Source organism: Rhinatrema bivittatum, chromosome 6 (assembly GCF_901001135.1).
Source record: "Rhinatrema bivittatum chromosome 6, aRhiBiv1.1, whole genome shotgun sequence".
NCBI classification, from domain to species: Eukaryota; Metazoa; Chordata; class Amphibia; order Gymnophiona; family Rhinatrematidae; genus Rhinatrema; species Rhinatrema bivittatum.
The window spans coordinates 121,346,310-121,373,057 of record NC_042620.1 but is presented as its reverse complement, the minus strand read 5'-3'; the positions used below and the strand labels follow the sequence as shown (position 1 = coordinate 121,373,057).

The window sequence follows — 26,748 nt, the reverse complement described above, 5'->3', positions numbered from 1 at the left end:
GATCTGCTTCCTTAATATATGTCACCAAGTTACATAGATGTAGGCAAGCATTTGAAATAACCTTTTTGAGAGGAAAGTGGACATGCTTCAATCTTCCATTGACACCCCTAGGTCCCAAACCTACCTCCTGTTGATAATGTCATCAGAGATCGAGAATGTGCAGAGACAGCTATCACAGCCCCTGAGAAGGAGGGATTCCCAGCCATTGAATTTCGGTATATATATAAAAAAAAGGTTAAATAAATAAATAAATTATACAATAGTGACATCCGCAAGTGAGATTCAGGATGCATGCGTATGGAATTCCAGACAGTCATAGTCTGAGGTCTCCTACTGAGGTTTCTGTGAAGGCTGAGTTATAGAGGGAGGAGAGTGGGTCCAAATTGGGGGAAAATTCTTGCTGACTGCAAATGTGGTGAGCAGGGCTGGATTGGGTTGAGCAGATTCTGACTGGGCTGAAAACTCAGGTATAGTGGAAGCCAAGTTGGGCCACCAAAAAAATGTATTGCAGTCAAGGAATTTAGGGGAAGAAGACAGTTAAACTATGGAAGCATGTTTGATAAAATAAGAGGGTATCGCCTTAAAATGTCAGAATTTGCTCCATATGTTCTTAAAATAATCTTGCAGCTCTCTGTACTCATCTAGATACACAAAAGCACATGGAAGACATTAGTAGATATAAGACATTAACAGAGATATGTAGCCTATGCAACTGTCCTTAAGAATTGCAGTTCCACATTAACACTATAATAACCATTGTAATATGCAAACATATTAGCATAGCATATGTCTATAAAATATTCATAAACATGAAATCAAGAGGTTTCATTTTAAAGATGAGCTAAGGAGTTCATTTATATTTCATGGGGTGTGGACTGTAGATGTGGGGACAAAAGCAGGAAAAAAAATCTGATCTGTTCATATACATTTTATTATAATCTCACTTTCTACTTGGGGGAAACAATCTTAATGAGTCAGGCCCATTGTACCATTGTCGGAGATGTTCTTGATCATTTTGTTTGTCCTTCATTACGAAGTATATCCTATATCGACACTCTCTTCAGTGTTATTCAATATGTATTTGATTCCGTTGAGGACTCTTCTTGCCACTTATAACATCAATTTTAAAATATATGCAGCCAACATACAACTATTGTTTCCAGTTGCCAGGTCCTTTGCTTTGACTGTTTTACTTATAATTGAATGTTTGCTGGCAGTAAAAGAGTGGCTTCGGAAGAACAATTTATAAATTTGACTAAATCTGTAGGTCTATGGCTAGGCAAGAGTAATATACTGTATGTGATGAGTTGCTTCAACTTATGGTGGATGGTAATCTCCTTTTTGCTGATTCTATTAGGGACTTGAGTTTCATCTTTAATGAGCGCTTGATATTGAAGCCAAAAATGGTTGTTCGTTCTGGCTTTTATAAGTTGTGAATGCTCTGACTGTTAAAGTATGTGTTATCTAAAAGGGATTTTCAATCTGCGGTTGTAATGCCTGTGGAAAATGTGGTTCCTTGAAACTGAGGGGTGACTGGCACCAACTACTGAGCAAGCTCACTAGGTCCACCCCATCAAGTGGCAGAGAGGTTCTGTGGCAGGACAGACCGGAACTTCACATAACCAAGTCCCGTTCCCCACAGATTGAGCCCTTGGATTCCAGAGGCCAGTAGGACTTCGATGGGAACCTAGGGCAATCCAAAGATATAGTCTGGGCAAACAAGGATCGAGTCAGGCAGAGATCAGCAAGGACAGAAGACAAGCCAAAGGTCGGGACAGGAAGCAGACAGCACAACAAGGAACAGGCCGAGATGGGGGCAGGCAGCAGAGACACAAGATCAGATCCGAAGCAGGGGTCAGGTCCAGGCAGCAGACAATGAATGTCCAAATTACAATCCAAGGTCAAACTTGAGAAACAAGCCAAGGGAAACAGACAGGGAACTGCAAGGAAGGAAAATAAGGCAAGAACAAAGAGCAAACAAGGACAATGGCAAGGGCATAGGAGTAGCAACATGCATTGGGGCAATGAGGATATAGGATTATTACCAGTGATGCTATCTTTTGATGCCACTGTGTTTCTCGCCATGGGCCCTTTAAGGATGTGGCTGTTGGCATGCACATGTGCCTTGGAGGGTCAGCTCTGCATGGCAGGTATGGCGGCATCCTACCGCAGAGGAAGAGTGGTTGCTGGCTGCGTCGGCCGTGGAACAAAGCCAGATGATGGTGGCATGGGGTAAGTACAGTGGCTTGCAAAACTATCCCACGAGCCACCAGTCATGACAGTGGTACAGGCCTTTGTTTTAATTACAGTGGATTACTGTAACTCTCTTTATATTGGTCTGCCTGAATATTTTCTAAGAGCATTACAGATGTTACAAAATGCATCTGCTCAGTTAGTAACCTCTACTGTGCTACGAGTTCACATTATACCAGTGTTGCTCAACAGCACTAGTTTCTTACAGAACAACATTTTAAATTTAAGTTGACAGTAATCCTTAAGGCTGTGTATGGCTCTGTGTCAACCTTTATTTCAGAACTAATAGTTCCTTATGTGTCAGCCCATAGCTTGCATTCTTCAGATAGTCACTAGCTGAGTATACTGCATTTAAAGATTATCGATTGCAGAGTACTAGGAGAAGGGCATTTTCAATTATAGGCCCGATGATTTGGAATGCCTTGCCTAATGAGTTACGTTCTATGGATGGCTATAAGACTTTTTATAAGCAGCTGAAAACTTTATTTTAGTGATATTATTTTGAGTTTCTTACTATTATATTTTACTGCATATTTTTATGATTTTTTAATGATTGTACTCTGCTTAGCATGAGGGTTTCTTATAGATGGATTATACATGACAGTAAACAAATAGCCTACACATACAAATACAATCTAACTTTAAATTGCTATTGGTACTTTTCTAAAATTCTTTTTTAACACCACCGAAAAATATATTTTTTTATTTTTTCATTTCTCTATGCAATGGACTTCCCTTTTTCCTTGCTTCTTTGAGGCAGACTTTTGAAGATTTTATTTCTGAATTCTCTCAAAGTCATAAGGGAGAATCTTGCTGTAATATATTTATTCTGCATTGGTCCATCCTTTCCGTGGGTGCCAGCTCCTTGGGTGCTGTAAGTGCTAGAACACCCCTAATATCAATCTCCCTCCAACATCATCTCTTCAGTCTCTCCTCTCAGCTATCACCGGGTTAAGAGAATAAAGAGGTGACATGGGATTCAGATCTTGGAGTAGAAGTCCATTAACTGCTATTAATCAAGTTGACTTAGAGAAAAGCCACTATTACTGGTATCAGTAACATGGGATCTACTTAGTGTTTGGGTACTTACCAGGTACTTGTAACCTGGATTGGCCACTGTTGGAAACAGGATGCTGGGCTTGATGGACCCTTGGTCTGACCCAGTATGGCAATTCCTTATGTTCTTATGCTCAAGCACCCATTGAACTGGTGCCTATGATCCACCCAGTAGTGCAATACAAAAATTCTAATCTACTAAAACATAATGGTTCCTAAAGCTTATCTTTTACTACAATTTAAGCTCTACATACACTTAAAACATGCATACATTTCTAATCCATTTCTACAGTTCTAAGATCATTGTGTATATATTTTCTTTCTACATATTACTGTTTCTCATTCTAGACTGTACTCTGCAGTAATTATGATAGCAGCAGTTTATTTCTCTCACTGATATTTATTTGATAAGTAAACATTGGAAAAGGTAAGGAGCATATAATTAAATGTTAATCTAAGAATACGTAAAAGAGGGCTTGGTCATATAATATTATTCATTTCCACACATGGAAGATTGACCATCAAAATTCACTTTAATCTTTCCCACTCATGAGTTACGGCTTATTCCCTTTCCAGTGGACATAAATTCTGCTGTTCCTTCACCAACACTGCTACGTATTTTTCTCCATATGTACAAACTAAAGGTGAATAAACATAATATTTTTTAGCCTGTCTATATTTCTACCACAAGCCTTTTCCTACTGTTTCATTGATCTTGCTTTTTTTTTCAAATTAAGAACCTTCTTCATTAAAGATTTTTTCCATAGGTACAAAATGAGAAAAGTTTTCTTTTTTTTGAGTAAAGCTCTAAGGGTCTGGTCCTCATGTGCTGCCAACAGGTCAGGTTTTCAGGATATCCATAATGAATATGTTTATTTATTTAAAACTTTTTATATACCGCTTATTCAATTTGGGCAGACCTAAGTGGTTTACAAGTAAATACATACATAATATATTGAAATTTTACAGAGTAAAACAAGAATAAAAAATAAAAGAATATAAATCATACATATTACATAGGGAAGAAGAGTAAAGGAAGAATTATTTGAAAGCAAGTGTAAATAGATAGATTTTTACTGTTGCTTAAACTCTTTAAGGGTGGATAGTGATCTGAGGTGGTCAGGAAGAGAGTTCCACAATGATGGGCCTGCAACAGAAAAGGCTCAGCGTCTAATGATATCCAGTCTTGCCAGTCGAACTGTTGGTACCTCAAGTAAACTTTTATTAGAGGATCGTAGTTGTCGAGAGGACTGGTAAAGTCGAAGAAGAGTACATTGCCAGACAGCTATAGAGTTATAGATTAAGTTATGGATTAGGCAAAAGATTTTATATTGTATATGAAAACTGATAGGAAGCCAATGCAGTGAGAAAAGAACTGGAGAATCTTTTTTTTTTTTTTTGTTCTGAGAGAATACAGGTAGCAGCATTTTGAACTAATTGTAAAGGGTGGAGAGAGCAAGCAGGAAGACTGAGAAGAAGGCCATTACAGTAGTCGAAACCTGAAAAGATCAATGATTGAAGAACTGACTGGAAACCATTTTAAAATAATAGAGGTGTTAGGTTTTTTAGGAGACGGAGTTTATAAAAGGAGTTTTTAATAATGGCAGAGATGTGATGAGTCATGGATAAGTCTGAGTCAATCAGTACTCCAAGGTAATGGGCTTTAGTAGAAATCAGAATAGAGCAGTTATCAAAGAGTAGATGGCTTGGAGGATGACAGGACAAAGAGGGAATGGTAGAAAAATGTAAAATTTTGTTTTAGTAGTATGCATGTATTGTATATATTTGCATACTGTGGAGGCAATACATGCAAATATATCTCATGCATATTCATTGTGGATATCCTGAAAACCTGATTTGTTGGTCACACTCGAGGGCTGGAGTTGTCTACCCCTAGTCTATGTCCCAAACTGCATTAATACAAACACACATGTTACAATAGGCTTAAGGCATGCGTTAGCAAACACGAATATATTAAGTCCTCTAACATGGCCTTAAATGTCCCAGACATGACTGTGTTAAAAATAACACAGTGGTCATTTTTTAATGGGGCAATGTATTTTAAATTTTCAAATACTGTGATAACCTTATTTGTCATTATCTCAGAATGTGCAGAAGTACATTAAATGTACCGTAGCCACACTATCAAGGTAAATCTAATGACATCTTCAAAAATGGCATACTATTAGTTATCTGTGTGGCAAAGGTTGTACCTTGGAGCAGTCCTACCCTATCAATCACCCCTGGACTCATTGATCTGTTACCTGACAGATTCAACATCTCCCCCCCCTGATGCAGGCCCCCAGCCCCCCTATACAGCTTCCCCACCCCTACACCGACACAGCCCTTTTTTCTTCCAAGAGGCGGCAGGAGGAAGAGAGTGGTTTACTTCTATCCTGCTTGTCTACAGTCTGCTTTGAAATAGTGGTTTTGCCACCTTATGCTTTGAACCATGCCTGGCTTCTGCTACAGTGGTGCTTTAAACATAGAAAACCCAACTAATTTCATGAGGGGAAGTCAAAGGTGTATTAACATAACCTTGAATTTGATAAATAATCCATTGTTGCCCAGCATCTGCACATTTCTTATAAGTGTCCATGAAATGTGTATTTTGTTTGCATTATATGCCTTGTGGCATTATTATTTGCCATTTTCCTAAAGTGTTTTTTGTTTGTTTACTCATTTCATACTATTTATAGCTAATATTAAAAAAACAAGTAAATGCAGGGAAATGATGCACTGACTTAAATAATCGTAAGCCAGTTATGTCATTTTGATACTAAAAATGTTTTTGAGACTGGCTTTTATCAAAATAACCACTTTCACTTGAGTTTCCACCACAAGAGGAGGAAAATTGAATCTATAAGAAGGTGACACATAGCACCTAAGTTCTAGTATCTACGTAAGTCCTGGAGAAAACTGGACCCTTAGTAGATGGTAAAACCTTTTATACCGGTGTTTCCGAAGCTGGTCACGGCATTACCCTTTCCTGTGCCCCTCCCTCCCCCTCCAGTTCTGCCAGTCTGGAGTTCAGGATGTGCGCCATGAATCTACATGAGATAGATCAGAATACAATGGAGGAGGCACTGCAGACAGATCTCTCTCTTGCACATCCTGAAAACCATGAGCAGCTTGAGAAACACTGCTTTATCCTGTATCCTGTGTCACTTATTCTTCTCTGTCTTCGTGGCCTTGACCATCTCATTTCCGTGCCTGGGTGTTTATATCACTGCTTTGCTGAGGATATCCAAATCTTTGTTTTTCCCCCCTTCTTTTTCGTCCATGCATCCTCCTCCTATCTCTCATCTTGCCTCTCCACAGTTTCTTTCTGGATATGCTCACATTGCCTGTCTCTGGAGGCTTCTAAAAGGGAGGTGATTTTCTTTCTAGATAATCCTTGCATGCCCTCTCCTCCTGCTGGATTCGTTTCCTTTGACTCTATGCGTCTCCATTACTCTGATGTTGCTAGAAACTTGGGTGTCATCTTCGACTCTGTCCTTTCATTTTCTCTTCATATCTCTCAAGTTTCTTTGCTGAGCTACCATTGTATAACGCAGTCTGATTTGCATCCCCCTTAATTCCTGTTACTCACTACAACATGCTCGGGTAATCGCCTGGTTAGGTTATTGTAATATTACTGGTTGGTTTACCTAATTCTTCAAAAGTCAGCTGCATACCTCCTTTACCAACTATTAAGCAGCTCTCCTATTATACCTCTTCTTTGTGAATTTCACTGATTCCCACTTAAATTCCATTGTCTCTTTACATTTCTAGTCCTAGCTTCTAAATGTATTCTTAGTGGTGCTCCTTCTTACATGTCTGTCTCTGTTCTTCCTGCTGCTGCTGCAGTTTCTGTTGTCGTATACTTTTCTTTGTCCCAGGCGTTAAAATGAGCCTGTTCTAGGTTCGGTGCATTCTCTGTCCTTGCCCCTATCTATGGAATAACATCCAGGAATCATTCTGACTGCTTACATACATTCAGTGGAAGGGAGTGGCCAGTGGAGTGCCTCAGGGGTCTGTATTGGGACCCGTACTTTTCAATATATTTATAAATGATCTGGAAAGAAATACGACAAGTGAGGTAATCAAATTTGCAGGTGATACAAAATTGTTTGTATCAAGCAGATTGTTTGTATTGTTTGTATCAAGCAGATTGTGATAAATTGCAGGAAGACCTTCTGAGACTGGGTTGCACCTTGGGCTCACATCCAGAGGCATCCATGTGGTATCTGTGGTTCTAATTTACTGCAATTGATGGCCTGGGTTTTGGAGTAGTGGATAAGTGCAAGGTGATGCATATAGGGAAAAATAACCCATGTTATAGTTACACAATGTTAGGTTCCATATTAGGAGATACCACTCAAGAGAGAGATATAGGCGTCATAGTGGATAACACATTGAAATCGTCAGTTTAGTGTGCTGCGGCAGTCAAAAAAGCAGAGTGTTGGGAATTATTAGAAAGGGAATGGTAAATAAAACGGAAAATGTCATAATGCCTCTGTATCGCTCCATGGTGAGACCGCACCTTGAATACTGTGTACAATTCTGGTCGCCGCATCTCAAAAAAGATATAATTGCAATGGAGAAGGTACAGAGAAGGGCGACCAAAATGATAAAAGGAATGGAACAGCTCCCCTATGAGGAAAGACTAAAGAGGTTAGGACTTTTCAGCTTGGAGAAGAGACGGCTGAAGGGGGATATGATAGAGGTGTTTAAAATCATGAGAGGTCTAGAATGGGTAGATATGAATCGGTTATTTACTCTTTCGGATAATAGAAAGACTAGGGGGGCACTCCATGAAGTTAGCATGTGGCACATTTAAAACTAATCGGAGAAAGTTCTTCTTCACTCAATGCACAATTAAACTCTGGAATTTGTTGCCAGAGGATGTGGTTAGTGCAGTTAGTGTAGCTGTGTTTAAAAAAGGATTGGATAAGTTCTTGGAGAAGTCCATTACCTGCTGTTAAGTTGACTTAGAAAATAGCCCCTGCTATTACTAGCAACAGTAGCATGGAATAGACTTAGTTTTTGGGTACTTGCCAGGTTCTTATGGATTGGCCACTGTTGGAAACAGGATGCTGGGCTTGATGGACCCTTGGTCTGACCCAGTATGGCATGTTCTTATGTACAAATAACCTGCCAATGTTTCTGTCATTCTCCAGTGGCTTATGTACTTTTGTTAGTCTGCTCATCTTGGTAGACCACTAAGTAGGTCTTGTAAGGTGCCCCAGTTAAGGGAGCCAACTGAATGCAGAAATAATAAAAAAAAAATATATAAAATATGTTATATATAAACGTTTGAAACCATACAGGCTCCTTCTTCAGATATACAACAGCATAAACCAGCCTGCAATAACAGGGTAGCAGTTCTTCCAGTACTGAATGAGGAACAGAGGAGGGGAGAAGCCTGGCAAGAGGGGAGAGGGACTAATTTTTCAAGGCACATTTTATTTTTTATTATTTTGAAATGCATGGCAGACCCAAAAGCAGCATTGACAGTATCCCAAAAGGATTATACTATAAGGCCTTACTCCATAGCATAGAAGGTACAGAAAAGCACAGGTTGGCTATGAACTGTATGAGGGCACTGAAAGGATTCTGTCTCGGGTCCTCCAGGTGTTCTCTCTTTTGCTTTAATCAGTTACCCCAATACAGGACTGTAGCTTTTTAGCATCCTGTACGAAGGTTAAGCTGTGTACTAAAGGCAATAATCCCTGCTGACTTGAAAAAAAAGCAAACCATGGCACATAGCTAATAACATGAGGGTTTTTTTCATATTTTAGAAAAATAACCCACATCTTTTAATTACTCAGACATTAGCACATAAGAAATATATTAGCACTATGGTGCTGATAATTTTTATTAAAAAAAAAAGTAGCCTTATAAGGAGATCTGAGCCGATTTTGTATATTTCATAATTGTTACTCATAGCTTTGCCTCACAGCAGTTTGTGTGTCCAGGAATGGGATATACAATGAAGAAATGTAACAATGAAGAAATGTAACACAACAGGAAGACTAAACCTGATCCACCCTCTACTTAACATGATGTGGAACATACATACATATATATATATATTAATCACTTTTCCTTCCCTCAAATCACGAGTGTGGAAACCGAGCTGATTGTTTCTCAGATGTGTTCTCGTTCTCTGCCCTTGCTGCCTCAGAGAGTCACCTGTGATATTTTGCTTTTTCTCATCAGACGGCAGGGTTTCAGGAGATTCTGAGTGATACAGAAATTTTGGCTCTAATTGTTGGATGCCTATGTCACGACCTCGACCACAGAGGAACCAACAATGCCTTCCAGGCCAAGTAAGTCTCTTCTAATGTTATTGCTTTGTTTCCTTTTCAGTTTGGAGTGAAAAAGTGGCAGAAAGTAAAGAAGCGTGAATTCATATGCTCTTAGAGCCAAGGCCAGCTTCTTCTCTGCTTACCCCTAATGAGTCACTACCCTCCTTACAACCCCCTTTGCTTTGGTAGTGTCTGAATTGCCCTTTTGCCTCATGCTATGAAAATGGGGTATTCCTGCCGAACTAGCCTCTAATGTGCCATAGTAAAAAAAAGCCCCAAACAGTAATTCCTCATTTACAGTAACTGCTTGGTGGACTTGCACCAACCTGCCAAGTGACCCTTAGAAGTGTTTAAAAAAAAATCTGATTTAGCTACTAAAACAAAAATTTGTGGGCATAAAAATAAATGCACATAACCATACCTTTTCCAGCCTCTGGAGTCATTTGGTAGATGTCGCTGTGCAGCAGTAAATGGAACTGCTGTCCCTTTCAGGGGCTGTGAATACTGCCTCTCTGGTGCACTCATCACCCACTGCTCCGAGGTACAGGGTCCAGACCCCCCCCCCCCCCCTTCCCCCCCTCCACGCACACAAACTGTTGTTGGACTATTCGGGTGGTCCAGATAATCTTTTAAAACACATTTTTTAACTTTTTATTTTTAAATAGTAAAATCTGTATTTCAGACCATCTGGCCACAAAGGAGACGCATATGCCAAAGCCATTGATCACATGTGCAGTTTCTTTTCATTATATGCGTTTTGCGTAACTGACATATTAGGTGCCCAGCAGAGAACAGGATTCTGGGTGGCAGACATGAAATAGAAATTAATGTGATCATAATAAAGTGACATCCTGACAGCTATGAAATTTGCATATTCCATATTCATAACTCTGATCCCCTTTAACAAATTTAAAACTGAGATTATAAATGTGACTTTAATTTTAGGAGAATGAAAAACTGCAATCCAAAGCAATCAGAATCAATTCAACTAGTGCAATATTGGTATTTAGATTTACTCTTTTTAGTAAAAGAAAGCAGATAAAGACCAGTTGGCCCATCCAGTTTGCCTAGCTGTCTTCTCTGGTTCTGTACCACTTTGAGTAGATGAACATATACATTTCCATATTTAAACCAAAACTGGTTCTTACCCTGTCTCCCTCCCATGTCCTTAACTGATCTCTGTACTACTGTGGTAGAAACATGGATCAATCACCACTGCTCACAGTACTCTCCTAGATATTTAACAGAGTTAGTGTTTGTTCCACAGGGAGTTCACAGTATACATTTGAGCACAGGGAAGTTAAATGGTTTGCATAAGGTCATACAATAGGAACCAGATACACTAAACATTTTTCTTATAAAGACAAAATAGAAAAAATCCTTTAATGCATTTGCTGTAAGTAGTGAATAGGAAACATGAAGTGGGCTGTCCAGATTTGCAGTTTAATGTACTAGTACATGCTGTTATGCTTAATCACCAGTCAACAAATGAACTACTGAGAAAAGCATTTTCCAGTGCCAAACACAGACTGTTTTCTTTAGCAGATGTTGGACCCATTTTTGAATATTTTAGATATTTATGCATGAAACAACCTGATTCAGATTAATTTTTGCAAAAGCCAGATTTAATACTATGTTTAGATTTTTTAATAAACATTTTTAAAAACATTTTTGGAATGGAGTAATGGGATTCCTATTAGATTTTTTAAAATACATTTTGGACCTCATTTTTCAGAGTTTTATGACACAAATAAACCCAATGCTATTTGCACCACTGTAAACATTTTGGCCATTGTAATGTCCTGGTTTGAACTGGAGCTTATGAAAGAAACCTCACCAGTGGACGTGCTGCTCCTTTCCACATACTGCAGCAGGCATGAATCCTTGGGAGAGGAGAGAGCTACAACTGCAGGCCAGCTGCTAACAAATAGGAAGAGAGTAGAGTGAAACTTGTCTCCCGTGCAGAAGCTTGCTTCTTCCAGTGGGCACACACACACGCGCTTCCATTGATCTCCATCTTCCATGACTCAACAATTCATATTTGACTTTCAAGACCTAGAAGGTCTACATGTTCATCTTTACCGATCGCTTTATAAAATACATGGTTAAAAAGGTTTTAAATAAAATATTTCCAGATGAGTTTTAGCAAGCATACTGTATAATTGCGCAATTAAAACAAAATAAAAGAAAGACAAACAATTGAGGCTCAACATGAGTTGGTATAAACTGGAACAGTATGTCACATCGTCATTTTTGATGCTAGCAAAACATTAGCCCAGCCATTGTGTGGCTCATGTTATGGGCGTACCTATAGTTTTCTTCTCCCAGTTACAGTTTGGTAAACAGCATTTGTGATTTAAATATAAATAAGTAAACAGAGTAATTTATTTGATGTTTTCTTGTGTTCCTTATGGCATAAATGAAAAAATATAAGCCATAATTTGTGGGATGTAAATTGTTCTCCGCTCACAAAGGCCTTCATAACACTTTTTGCTGTGACATTTTAGAGTTTTATGATCTTCAGTATGAGATAATTCCATATGTTTAAAATTTATAATGTTTTGAAATGCTAAGAGGCTTTACATTTGCATGGAAATTGCTTAATTTATGATGGGACTTTCCAGTGTGACTCCAGAGAGATGGAGATGAGTAAATGTCTGTTTTGCACTGTCAGAGCTCGGTGCAGATATGTGATAGTACTTATGTGCACATATATCATTTTTCATCTCCATGGATTATCCACAGTAAAGCTGGTTTCAGTGAGTACAGGACCCATGTCTTAGTGCATTAGTGAGCCCTCTCTTGTCTGCAACTCCTCTAGAATTTGAGCATTTCTCCCCTATTAGGTATGGTGATTAGGCCAATTTTCTGCTGGGCCCAATTTCCTAGAAATTCTGCAAGAAAGCATGAGGTAGTAAGATGCTTTGGGTGTGAGAACCAGAAACATCTGAGCTATGCAACCTTGGAAACCCTGTAAACTGGGTTAAAGCAACTATATTCTATATTAGCCATCACCCAGTCTGTATTCACTGGAGAATATTTCTTCCCAGCTTGACCCTATCATGCTCCACCTTCCATAACTCAGCACTCTCATTCTCTGCCCATCGACCTGACCCAAGGACTCCCATCACTCCTTCCCCTATCGGCCCAGCCGAAGCAAGTTTACTCCGTGATAATCCCTGTTGCTTATTTTCCCCTCCTGCCCATCAAGTTCTCTTACATGCTCTGTGTTTCAGGCCATTCCTCTGACTCCTTCTGGTCCCACAGCTTTGCAAAGTGTGCTAGCATGCACTCTTTGCAAGAAGGTGCAGTTTACTGCAAACAGTACCCTCTGGAAGCCAGAATCGCAGCAACCAGTCCCCAACAGACAGACAGACACCACTGAAAGCTATGCATATTATACAGATCACTAGATATTAGAGCAGTCTTTTCAAATATGGGCACAAGTGTTGCTGCTTTCTAACAGTGAAACAGTTCAGTCAAGCCATTCTTAGGAAGCTTCCATTGCAGTTACTTCACATGATCTAAACTAAATACTGCTGTCTTCGCATTCTCTATAGATTTGCTTATACCCCCCTCACACAGTAGAACTTTTAAGAATATCTCCACCAGCCTATGCTTCTTCAGATACTCAGCCTAGTTATTAGAAAGGTTTCAGGTGACAAGCAACAAAGAGGTCTACAGAATATTTTCTCAACACAAAATTTACCTCATAGAAAGTACAAAAAAAGAGGGATTCTGAAAAAAAATTGAAACAGAGAAAATGATGGCAGATAAAGATCATAAAGTTCATCTGATCTGCCCATTTCTGATGAAGCACTGCAGAGCCTACCTACTCCATCTCAAACTTTACCCACACTTTTAAACCCTTTTATCTTATGCTTTCTTGGATTACTATATTGGCCGCTACCAAATCTGAGAAGAAATATTTCCTTATGTTTTTCCTAAATCTGCCTCCTTGAAACTTCATATCATGATCTCTTGCTCTATAACTTCATTTCCAATAGAAAATGCTTGTCTTCTGTGCACTATTTATACCATAAAAATAACTGAATGTCTTGCCCTACTATCTTTTAAGTTATGCATATTTAGGTCCTTAAGTCATCTCCGAAGGCTTATGAGCCAGGCTTTGCAAAGTATTGGTAGCCCTTCTCAGAACTGCCTCATATTATGGGAGTCTCTGTTTAGTGGACCCTTGGGCCGACCTGCTGGAGACTAGGAAGAGATGGACAATGTCTCTAATGAATAGCAGGCCAGGAGGCAGATGTTCAGGCGGGACGTAGATGCTCTTCACCCTGGAAGCTGGTGCTCCCCCGGGAGGAGCCCGAAGGAGCCCAACCACTGGGACTTAGGTGGCTTCACCCTTGGAAGCCGAAGCCCCCCCGGGAGGAGCCCGTAGGGGCCCGGCCGCTGGGACTTAGGCGGGTTGTGGATCAGGACTGGGAACTGGAACCAGACTAGGACAGTAGCAATACTGTAACTGGGTTTGGGTCCTGGAAGCAGGCAGGAACTGTAGCAAGACTCGGGTACTGGAACCAGGCAGGAACTGTAGCAGGATTCGGGTACTGGAACCAGGCAGGAAAAATAGCAGGATTCGGGTACTGGAACCAGGCAGGGACTGTAGCAGGATACGGGTACTGGAACCAGGCAGGAACCATAGTAGGATTCGGGTACTGGAACCAGGCAGGAACTGTAGCAGGATTCGAGTACTGGAACCAGGCAGGAACAGTAGCAGGATTCAGGTACTGGAACCAGGCAGGAACAGTAGCAGGCAGGCTGGAACCAACCAGGTACTGTAGCAGGCAGGCAGGAACCAAGCAGGTACTGTAGCAGGCAGGCAGGAACCAGCAGGTACTGTAGCAAGCAAGCAGGGACCAAGCAGGTACTGTAGCAAGCAGGCAGAACCAAGCAGGTACTGTAGCAGGCAGGAACCAGGCAGGTACTGTAGCAGGAACGGAGTGATGAAGCAAAGCGAGTCACTCCGGGGCACAGCGCAACAGGAAACCGGGAGGCTAACCCGTTGCGAGGCAAAGACTGGATGGCCACGGCCGGCTTATCAAGGCCGCGGTGTCTGACATCAGGAGTTGGGCGGAGTCACCACTGGCGGGAAATGGCCTAGAAAAGCGCCCAAGTGGTGCATGCACGCGCCTTGGAGCCGGGCGTCTATGGGAGGGCTCGCAGCGGGGCAGCCCCAGCGGGGACGCCGCCAACCAGGCCGCAAATCAGGCCTCTGGAAGTGGGAGCAGGTCTGGGAGCCCGGAGGTAAGGGCCTGGCCGCGGTGTTTGCGGCCAGAACCGCAACAATGACTTCCAGAATTGCACACAGTAGTCCAAATGAGGTCTCATCAGTGACCTGTACAGTTATCATCACTTCTCTTTTTTTAGTATAATACCTTTCCCTGTACACCTTAGCATCCCTCTGGCTCTTGCAACTGCTTTGTTACACTGTTTTACTATCTTGAAATCATCAAATATGATCACTCCAACCTCTCGTTCCTGATTGGTACAAACCAGTATTACATTCATGAATTTCTGTGCTGAATGTGCATGACTCTACACCTTTTTGCACTAAATCTTAATTGTCTAATACTTACTTTTCCAGTTTTCTTAAATCACTTCTCATTCTTTCTAGTCCACCTGGAATATCTACTCTGTTGCTAATTTATGTATCATCTGCAAAAAGACAAACCTTCCCTAACATCTTCCCAGGACTGCCATCGAAACCTACATCGATAACGACCATTTATCACTAACTTCTGTTGCCTGTTGCTCAACTTATCCCAGTTTACCAGCTTAGATTTGACCCTGGGTTGCTCCGTTTTTGTCACCCCACTATTGAACACTGTCAAAAGCCCTGCTGAAATCCAAATATACCTCATCCGTTTCTCATCCCAATCTAATTCTGTGGTTACCCAGTCAAAGAAATTGATTGGATTTGTATGGCTTGATCTTCTTCTGGTAAAATCATGCTCTGTCTCAAACCTTGTAACCTGCTGGTTTCAAAGTATTTCACTATCCTTTTCTTTGGTTATGACTCAATTTAATAGCCTCTTCTCTGTTATCACTTTTAAATGAAGATGGTTTCAAATTACAAACTGTATCTGTCTATGAGTGCTGATAATTATCATATTTTCTTCAAAAATTAATTCTTCATTATAGACGCTGAGTCCTCCAAATGAATTCTTACGGGACATTGCTAATTGTATCTCACTTCATAATAGTTTAACTTCAGTGTCAGTTCTCTGAAGTCAGAACCCCAAGAACAAATTCATCTTTGCTATTTCATAGTTAATTAGGGACACCCAATATAGGCATATATATTACATCCCCCTGCTAGAGATAAACCATTTCATCTATGTGAACATGTGTTGAATGTACTTTTTTGTAGTAGCTACTTATGTCCTGTTTTGTTCATGTACAGCTAGGAATTAGAATACTGTTTATTGGTGCCAGCAATTTAGAATACAAGTATCATTTATCATATATAGACTTAATTACAGCATACAATATGAAGACTGCATGTTTGATGTCTTTATCTAGAGGTTACAGATGAAATCTAATGCAGTTGTATTTAGAATTAAATACATTAGTTGAATGTAATTGGCAACTCATCTGCCTATTGCTCTTTGAATCAGTTATATCTTCTTGAACATTCATATCACCCTAATCTTTAATCGGTCATGAACATGTATTTCCCATATTGTTATTCAATTCATAGACTTCTTCTCTATGGTGATATCTTCCTCACTGCTATCTAGAAAACATCACTATTGTTTGGGACATATTGAAGCATATTCTTATCTTGTCTAGTTTTCACATTGCCCATTTTCATTGCTTTATTTTAGTAAGCAACTAAGGCCATTGCCACTGATAAACGTTTAACTACATGTAAATGCTATCTCTCTTCTTTAGAAATTCAAGAAGGATCAGTACATAAGCAGAAATCAATATTTGCAGCATAACAGGAAAAAAAAATATATATAGTGCAATACCATGCTAACATCCACAGGCAGCAGAACAGGGAAACTCAAAGAACTATATCAGAACCAGAGTCTTCTGCAACCCTGTGTGCTTCACTGATATCAAACTATCAAATTGCCTCAATTATTAGTCTTTCTAAATTATAGCCAAATTAGATTTGTACAGGTTTTTCCTTGTAGCATAGTTCTTAAAAGTAGGTAATTAACCTAGAAATTGTAGAAGTCTAGCAGAATGTGCTGTATCAGTGTTTCTTAAACTATGGGTGCAAATACATGGGCAAGATAATTTTCAAGTGATTTTACTAAGCTAACTAAGCAGTAACCTGGGTAAAATTGTCTGTTACTTTTTCCCCACAAAGGGGAGGAGAAATGTTATCTATGCTCATAGGTGCCAGCTCTGTGGGTGCTTAAGCATCCCAGGTCTCCTACATTCCTGTGGATCAAGAACTGAAAGCTCCTGTCTACATGGCCATAGGTAAGGGTAGGACAAAAGTACTTCTGTCGCCCTGCCACTGCTCCCGCCTCCCCCTGCAACCTATGACTGTGGAATGTCTGACCAATGGGCTGCAGGGGGACCAGCGATCAGCAGCAGGACGGGACAGACCGACTCCTGTCTTTGGTCCGCCCTGATGTGTAGTGGAGTTAGGGAGGACTGCTGATAGAGGGACTGAGAAAGGTAAAGCAGGGCTGAGAGGAGGATTGAGGGGGTGAGAGAAACACTGGGAGATGGGAAAGAGGAGAGAGAATACTGGTTGAGGTCATGGGAAGAATGGTTGTAAAAGGGCATACTGGCTGGGAGAGAGGATACTGGTGTGAGGATCTGGGAGGGAAACTAAAGGAAGGAATTCTGGCTGGGAGAGGAGGCGAGGAACTGGGAGGGGAAGAAGTCAGGCTAGGATTTGTCAATAGACACACTAGGCCTGTGCCTTTGGTGGCAAACATCTGGGTGGCAGCAGGCTGTCTGAAGATTCGCTGCCTTCTAGCTTCCTGATCCAGCCTCTTTTCCCTCAGGTAGTGTGCAGGGAACAGGAGGGGAGTCGTGAGCCTGGAGCAGACAGAGCAAAGGGGATCCATTTAGGGAGGTTAGGAGAGACTGGGGGGGGGAATCATCTGGGGGGGGGGCATGTGTGTGTGTCTGTCTCTATGACAGATTAATTGGGAGGTTAGAGAGAGGATGCAAGGGAGAGCAGGATCAGCACATAGTAGGGGCACCTGCCTCCCCTCACCCCCCACTGCAATCCACATCCTCTTTCCTTTCATCTTGGATTCTGTCTCCCAGATCCAGGAAACTTTGATCCTTCATATCTCTCCCTTCTCCCAAAATCCTGGCCTCTCCCTCCTTTTCTTCTTGCCCGCCGGATTCCTGATCTTCACCAACTTCCATCTCTGGTTCTGCTCTCCCCATCTCTGAGATCTTCTCCCTGTACTGATACTTCAGATTGCTTTTCCTCACCCAATAAAGAGAAAGTTATACAAACATAAGTAAGTTTTATAATCTCATATAAAACACAGAAATGTTTGTCAGAATTTTCATATTTTTTGCCACAGAATCTACCCCTGAACTGTAGAGCTGTGCCTTAGACCTACTCCCTGTTGTCTGACTGTACTGCGAGAGGACTGGGGTGAGGGGTTAGCCAAAGGGAATGTAAAAGGGAGAGAGAGGTGAAGAGGACTGGGAAAGGAGCTGGTAGGTAGGCCCTGAATTTTTAAAGAGAAAAAGGGAGTTTCCATTTGAAATTTTACTTGCAAGCTCATGAGCCTGCAAACAGGGTGCCAGTTTTAAATTGCTTTCCATGAGACCCAGCACCACCAGGAAATTTTAAGAGTAAAAAAGCAGGCAACTATAAGCAACAGTCTGCCCCTAATCTTGAATGGCCTCATTGACCACTCTAACAGGACTGGCTAAATGTGTGTTTTTGAAGATCCCTCACAAATCATATTAATTGACCATCAGATAAAGAGTAGTAAACATACTGGTCAAAGGAAACACTATTGCCCCAGTGTTGTTTATGCCACATTACAATATGGATTGAGATAACCATCGATTACTCTTCACACACATCACACGGTGTGTTGTCTTTATAATTTTGGCCTGGCAGTTTCCTCCTGCCCCCGGGCTTTCAGCTTAATTGGAATCAGCGACTTTTGAGCTATGGTGCGATGAGCCTTTATTCACCATTACTTGTGTGTGTGTGGGGGGGGGGTTCCCCTATTTTATATTCCCCTTCCAGTTGTCTCTGTTCACTCATTACTGTGACAGTCCTCAGCTGGAGACTTCTTCAGCACTGCTGCTCCTGTTGGACCCCTGCAATCATGGACAGCCCCCCCACCTCCCCCATGGTACAACGACTAGGGCTTTCTCCCTCCCCGAAACAGTGACCACTGCCTCCACGGCATCGTATTGAGAGAACGGCATGGAAATTCTGCACCACTCACGTGCTTAGGCTTTCAATTTATGTATTTATTTATTTATTTTAAACAGTTTTTATATACCGTTGATTAGACAAAGTCCATCTCTACGGTTCACAATTTCTACATTACATTAATATAGCAAGAAAGGAAAGATTACAATTTCTCATAAATATAAAATTCGCTAAAAGACAATGGGGCGGGGGATATATATTTTTTTAATTTACTAAAATGTTGCTCAGAAGTCCTGTCGCGCTTCAAGGAAAGAAAAGAGCGGCATGTGCTCAGGTTCTAAACAGTGCCGCGTAAACATGTTCAAAGTGACTGAACAGCATGCTTGTGCTCCCTGACAGTCAGCGCATGCCTACAATAATTAAGCTCCCTGGAGAAAGCAGCCCGGCTGTACCAGGGCAACCGCTCTCCAACATGGAACTAAGTAATGTGGCTGTTAAGGATATATGGGAATTGTATGTTGCATGTGTTTTCGTATTGATAATCATGGAATAATTTCAACTTTGCTTTTCCTTTACCAATTTTGAGTACTCTTGTCAGCATCTCTGATTATAAAATTGTTTCTGTGTAAGGAATTAAACTTGTTAGGGGTTTTTTTGTCCAAATTGGAGACTGTCTTTTGAGGTATCTGGCCTAACAGTTTGTTTCACTCAATGTCATGCAATAATTGCTGCATGGTAGGGCAGTGGCATGAAAAAAAATTCAGAAATCACCAATCTCTGCAACTGAGGTCAGAAGAGTTCCTTCAGTTTTATGGCTATGGGGAAAATCTTTTTAACTTTTTTAAAAATTTTATTTGTATAATTCATTTTTAGAATATCAAACTTCAATTATAGAAAAAAAAAGTGTACATAAAGAAACAAAAAACAAATGTAATATAAATCTTCCCCCCCCCCCCTTTCACCTCAGTGAGATGAACACTGCTGCAGTTCCTGCCCAGGCTATCAGCACATTCAAGCCCCGAGGGGAACGGCAGCAGTGTTTATGGAAGCCAGCAACAGCAACATGACCTTTTCTTCTTCCCGCCCCTGTGGGCCCGGAAGAGGAAGTGATGTTTACCGGGCACACGAGAAGAAGAAAAGGCCATGCATGCATGCTGCTACTGCAGAAATTGCATCCCAAGGCTCTCCCCAGCCCTGCTACGCTCAGCAGTTTGCCTGTGCTGCGATCATCGCGGCTCAGAGCAGTCAGCTGAGAATGTGGCCACCGGAATTTCCTGCCGCCCGGCTGTTGGGAAAGCCATCCATCAGCTGCCCGGACCCGAAGCTGAAGATTGATGCTGGCTGGCCACTTTGCCAGGGGCTACAGGAGTTTGGTGCCGCTGCCCACCCGCTTGGCCTGGCTCTGACCTCCCCTTCTCTCGCCAGCACAACACCAGCAAGAAAACATAAAAATAATATTAATCAAACTGCAAAAAAAATAAAAGGCTGGGGTGGGGAGAACAAAAAGCAATTACATTGTAGGCTGACTGCTCTTTGCCGTGATAGTAGCACAAGTGCTGCCTTTTTACCACTGCGGGGTAGGGAGGTCATTCCTGCTGCAGTTTATAGCCTGTCAGTACTCTGATTTTAATAGCGGCTACCTTGTGCTGTCGCTGCTGTGTGTGCTGTGGGTGGGGGTGAGTGAGTGAGACAGAGAGTGAGCCAGCATGTGTGTAAGTGTATGAGAGAATGTGTGGGTGTGTGTAAGAAAGAGAGAAAATGTGTGAGAGCAAGATACTGCTCAGGAAAGTCACTGATATGTATAAGAGAAAGAGATTGGTCAGGGACGTGACTGGTGTGAGAGAGAAAGAGAGATTGTTCAGGGAGGTGACGTGTGTGTGTGTAAGAGAGAGAGAGAAAGAGACATTGGTCAGGAATGTGACTGGTGTGTGTATGTGAGAGAAAGACATTAGTCAGGGAGGTGACTGGTGTGTGTGTTTGAGGTAGAGAAAGATATTGGTCAGGGAGATGACTGGTATATGTGTGTGAGAGAAAGAGACTGGTCAGGGAGGTGACGTGTGTGCGTGTGAGAGAAATAGATTGGTCAGGAAGGTGATGTGTGTGTGAGACAGATTGGTCAAGGAGGTGATGTCTGTGTGAGAGAAAGATTGGATAGGGAGGTGACTGGTGTGGGTGAGAGAAAGAGATTGGTCAGGGAGGTGACTGATGTGACTGTGTGTGTGTGTGTGTGCGTGCGTGCGTGCGTGTGTGTGTGTGTGCGTGTGTATTTGAAATAGACTAGTCATGGACCCTAAGGAAGAAAAACGTGAGGACAGAGCTTCAGCAGCCCTTGCTGCTTCTGGTATGTGCTATTGGCCTACAAGGGAAAGGAGTAGGAGAGTTACTGGAGAAGAGGGTAAGTAAAGGTGGCTTTTTAAGTTTATCTTTCTTGATTGACTACCATTTTAATTATTGGGTATTATGTGATGTGTCTGCTGTTAAAAATATTTTATTGGTGTTTGGAGAATTTCTAATAATTTTGAAAATTTTTAATGATTGATGTTATTCTATTTATCAGTTGTTTTGAAACATTTATTATATTCTAGTTTTAGAATTATTTTATATTTCTCGAGGAATCTATAAATAGAAATGTGGAGACCAAAATTGAACTGGAAACAGCAAGAAGGCAAACTCTGTATGCAGGGCAACAACTTAAAAACAAAAACATTAGCTTTATGGTCACGTTATTCTGTAATTGGTGAGGGTCTGTCTGGTCTGCGTGTGTGATCTAGCTAAGAGTGTTCTGCAAGCTTGTTTCTTGGTAGAGATCTATAGCAGCTTGGCTTGTTCTGTTTTCCTAATAGGAGGTGTATTGGTGGTTAGGGTGTAATTTTTGCAGTTCTGCCTTTTCATAGGTAGGGTTGTTACTGTTTGAGTTCCATAATGCAGGTGTAACTTTGTGCGCATTAGTTTGTGTACATTATTGCAGATCCTGGAAGTCTGATAGGTACTATATTTCTGTTTTGCACAGAATGCAGAGTGGCTTTTTTGGGTTTCCATTCCAGTTTCTGTTTCCATATTTGTAATTTGTAGTCTTTTGTACCTGGTGAAGGTCGATTCTATGTGTGTGACCAAGGTGAAGTATTTTACTAGCATGTAGGCATTTGTATCAATTTTATTTGTTGTGTTTTCTCAATGGAACATGCATTGGTGGTAAATTACTGTTTTTTCATAAGGAGGGCTATTGCACCTGGTAGGAGAGAGTGTTTATGTTGCTGTGTACAATTCTGGTCGCCGCATCTCAAAAAAGATATAGTTGCGATGGAGAAGGTACAGAGAAGGGCAACCAAAATGATAAAGGGGATGGAACAGCTCCCCTATGAGGAAAGGCTGAAGAGGTTAGGGCTGTTCAGCTTGGAGAAGAGACAGCTGAGGGGGGATATGATAGAGGACTTTAAGATCATGAGAGGTCTTGAATGAGTAGATGTGACTCGGTTATTTACACTTTCGAATAATAGAAGGACTAGGGGGCATTCCATGAAGTTAGCAAGTAGCACATTTAAGACTAATCAGAGAAAATTCTTTTTCACTCAACGCACAATAAAGCTCTGGAATTTGTTGCCAGAGGATGTGGTTAGTGCAGTTAGTGTAGCTGGGTTCAAAAAAGGTTTGGATAAGTTCTTGGAGGAGAAGTCCATTAATGGCTATTAATCAATTGTACTTAGGGAATAGCCACTGCTATTGATTTCATCAGTGGCATGGGTTCTTCTTGGTGTTTGGGTGGTTGCCAGGTTCTTGTGGCCTGGTTTTGGCCTCTGTTGGGGACAGGATGCTGGGCTTGATGGACCCTTGGTCTGACCCAGCATGGCAATTTCTTATGTTCTTATGCTGTTACTGAGATGACACCAGAAATATCTTTTTTGTATGGTAAATTGAACAGGGAATTTCCTAGTTCTGTTCTGTAGCCATTGTTGGGGTTCAGGGTGGACCCTGTAGATACAGAGTATATGTTTACATTTAGCCCTGTGACGATCATGTGTTCAGTGTGTCACGCATGTGAGAACCATCTGTCAGGTGTGTCCCGACAGAAAAAAGGTTGAGAACCACTGATATAAATATATATATACACAAACAGTATATATATAAAACAGAGGTCCCCACATATCCATATGTTTACTAATTTTAGATCACTAATAGGAAACGGGAGGGGGCAAAGAAAACAACCAAGAGGCAGGGGAATCAAGGAAATGGTAAAAGGTAAAATACACTTGGCACGATAGTACTACACCTTGTATCCAAAAAATTCCAGATATTTTGCTCTCCTGACTCGTGGACCAACTCCGTATTTTTATTGGGAGAACCCAAAAGCAACTCTGAGTTAATAATAATAGAAAAAAAAATACTGTAATAGACGGAGCTAAAAAAATAAATGCCGTATATTTTCTTACTTCACAAACATTTGCAAGCAAGACTGAGTTGGGACTAAACCCTGATACTGAGGATGCCCCCCAGTTAGCCGCAGCACCCAGAAGGTGGGGGGGGGGGGGTAAAACAGAAAAATAAAAATTTATGCACTGATAGATAAGGCTTAACTATGCAGAGAGAAAATTTTATTTTTGCTTTTGTCTTGTGTTACTTTACATAGATCCAGTATACTCAAATCTTCTGGCCCAGAAACTAGAGGGGGTTTTTTAGTATGAAAACACAGAACAGAAATCAGCGCTTTATCCTGCTCAAAAACAATATATACCAAAACATTTGATCTAGTTGTCTCATTATCAGCAAGCTGTTCCAGTGTTGCAGTTAACTCCAAGCTGTCAGTTGATGTTCCCATTGTTCTCCAACTTCACCTTTAAACTTAGGTGGCTTAGATGGCAAAAAGTAAACTTTGCTGATGGGTGAAAGGGTGCCTCTGGAAATTTTGAGACTATCAGAAAAGTACCTTTTTAAGAGTATCAAGGTGGGTCTCCAGAGTGATCTTGGAAAAATTCAAAAGTTCTCAAGTTCCCTGTGTTTTCTAACTTTTGATGTATCATTACATTTCCTGGGCCAAGGCCATATAAAGGATTGTGTATCACAATCTCGCTGTTCCAGCTCCTCCACTTTCCCTTTTGTTCCTTTTCTGGTCGCTTCATACGCTTGGAGTTGATTCCCAGTCTAGCTAGAAAATGAACTTAAGTTCACTTATCATTCCACAACGGAGCTGTTGAGCGTTTCCAGTGCTGACCAAAGAGAGATCAGTGTCACAGCAAAAGGCCTTTTCAAAATCCAGGCCACTTTAATTGGCAAATTCCCCCTAGCCAAGATGGTCACCCAAACTTTGGTTGCTTTCCACTCCCATAGCACCCACGCGCACTCCTGCACTTCTCCCCTGTTCACCTACAGCATCTGAGGCCTGGATCCCTGAGGCCCACTTTTCTTCCTCTGCAGAACTGATGAATTGCACGCCCCCTTGCAGCTTTGCTGCTACAACAGGTTCTCTCCGCTTCAGCCACAGTCAGAGCCGCTCCAAGCATTGGGGGGTATATCCAATGTGAGAGGCACCCCAGACTTCCAGGCAGGTCATCGCCTCTCCGGCACTGCCAATGGAGATACCCGATGTCAAACCAGGAGTCTGGACCATGAATGAGTTCAAGTGTTCTAGGAGAGGACACCAGAGAAAGTTACTCTGAATCCTCCCCTTACTTTTCTTCCCCTTCATACCAACCCCAATGCAAAGGCTTTTTTAGACTTTTTAATGCTGTTGCTACTGATGTGCAAGGAAGTTGAAGCATATTATATTTTTACAATTTATACGAGAGATTCTTGACCATCAGATTTCCTTGAAATTACTCTGTTAATACACCTCAGTCTCATTTTCTCTAAGGATGGTATTTCCAAGTCCTCTCCCTCTCTATTACAGCTGTCCCTAATGATTAAATATCAGCATGGTGCAGCTTTGCAGTATATACACTTGGGAAAGTCCTTCTATTCATTTCCAGCATAATCTCTTATACTCATTTTGAGAGAATGAAAACCCATCTTGTCACTTTAGGTTGGGTCCCAGAAGTGAAATACTAGTGCACATTAATCTAACTGTGGCAGTCCAATCCCATTCCCCTCCCCCTCACAACAATTCTCTGTTTCATAATTACTTTTCTCGGGTCTCCCCACTCTCCTCCATTCCCCGTTTTGAGTTTTAGCCTGGAATTTTAAACCATTTATATGCTTTGTCAGTCAGTCTTTTTCACACAGTAAGCATACCAAAGACATAGGATTGGTATTATTACACTCATCTTCTCTTCCAGTTTCCACACTCACCCAAGCACTGTTGACAGGGGACAATGATGCCAGGATTTTAGTGGCATATCAAGCTTCCTCACAGTAATGCCTTGAAAATGGTGCCTTTGTTGGCCTCTGTAAATACTAGGTCTTAAATCACATTTTGGAACCTAGCTTGACATACTGTGCCAAGATTCAGGCATACGTTTCTCGGATATTTATGCTAACATGGTGGTTTTAGATGATTTTTTGAAAAAAATAGAATATTTGCCATCAGAAGTATACCAGTTGTATGGAACCAACTAGAGAAGGCTAGTAAAAGATTAAAAATATAAAGCTGTAAAACCTAGGGTCCCAGGTTCATAAACTGTCATACCTCACTGAACATAATATTGAGCTAAACACTGAGCATTTCCCTTTACTACCCTTTGCTTTTCTCAGCCCATTCTTGCATTACATAGAGGATTTTCTCAGTTAAGGATTAAACAAAGAAACATTGTCAATTGATTATGTCTAAAAGCTAAAGTTTCCACATTACAGCATTAATAAGAAAAGGTGCATGGTTGATTCAGACCACTCGATAGAACCTTGGAACAATGGATTAAACAAAAAACCGTGCCTCAGTACTCAGCCAGATGTTTACATCTGAAGCACCTCTTCATTACCACTTAGGTTTGGAAGTTCTGTAGCTTTTTTATAGGGGATTTGTTATACACAATGGAGGGAGGTATAGGTAGATCTATAACAGATTGGCTGAGAAGGAACATAGTGAAATGACAGGTGACAGCCCTGCCATAGCTGGCTGCATTGGATGCTGCCACCACCCAGTTGTGAACAGAATGCTCTCATCATCATTTAAATATAATTATCAACACGTGCACTGCAACTCTACCTCAAATGGGAGATTAATTCCCCAACTTGGTCTGCTGGGAAGAGGACTGATACTCTCTTAGCCTCTGCTTACACTGCTTTGACCAGATACTGGAGGTCTCTCTGCCAGAACCTGGGGAGAGAAAGGTTAGTTAGTTCTTCTATTTCCAGATGGTCACCTTCCTATGTGGTATTATCCTGCAACAAAAAGTTAACACACTGGATAGGGTGCTGCACCCAACCTACAAAGGATATGGATTATTTAAATGGCAAGGTTACAAATGAAACCAAGGATATTGTTGTTTTTCAAACGATTTTGCAAATTTTTATAGAAAGATTTTATCATTTTATAGAAACTTGGAAAACAATAAGTCAATAATGGCATTGTCAAACAGAATTTCAAGCACCAAAATTTTCTCCAAATGCATAAAAACTCATAGAATTTCCTTATTTACTAAAGAATATCCATAGAATGGCAACTGAAAATTAAGCTAGACAGCCTCTTCCCAACCAGGGATGGAGGCGAAGGTCTTCTTACCTTTAAGGCCCCTTGACCAGCCAGATCATCTGGTTGATTGAAGATAATTTACAAGTCTGGAAGAGCACAGTCCATACATAAAGTCCTCCTCACAAAGAGGAAATAATCAGTTGCTGCTGTCAACATGCTTCCCAACAATCCAAACATAGAAAACA

General features: G+C 41.1%; 1 protein-coding gene across 1 annotated transcript in view; it reads left to right on the top strand.

Annotated features, from left to right (window-relative positions):
* Nucleotides 1-26,748, top strand: part of PDE11A (phosphodiesterase 11A) — an 815,296-nt gene that overhangs the window by 676,355 nt on the left and 112,193 nt on the right. The window contains exon 13 of the mRNA XM_029605882.1: nt 9,514-9,623. Within this exon, the coding sequence (XP_029461742.1) occupies nt 9,514-9,623 (110 nt within the window). The remainder of the gene's footprint in view (nt 1-9,513; nt 9,624-26,748) is intronic.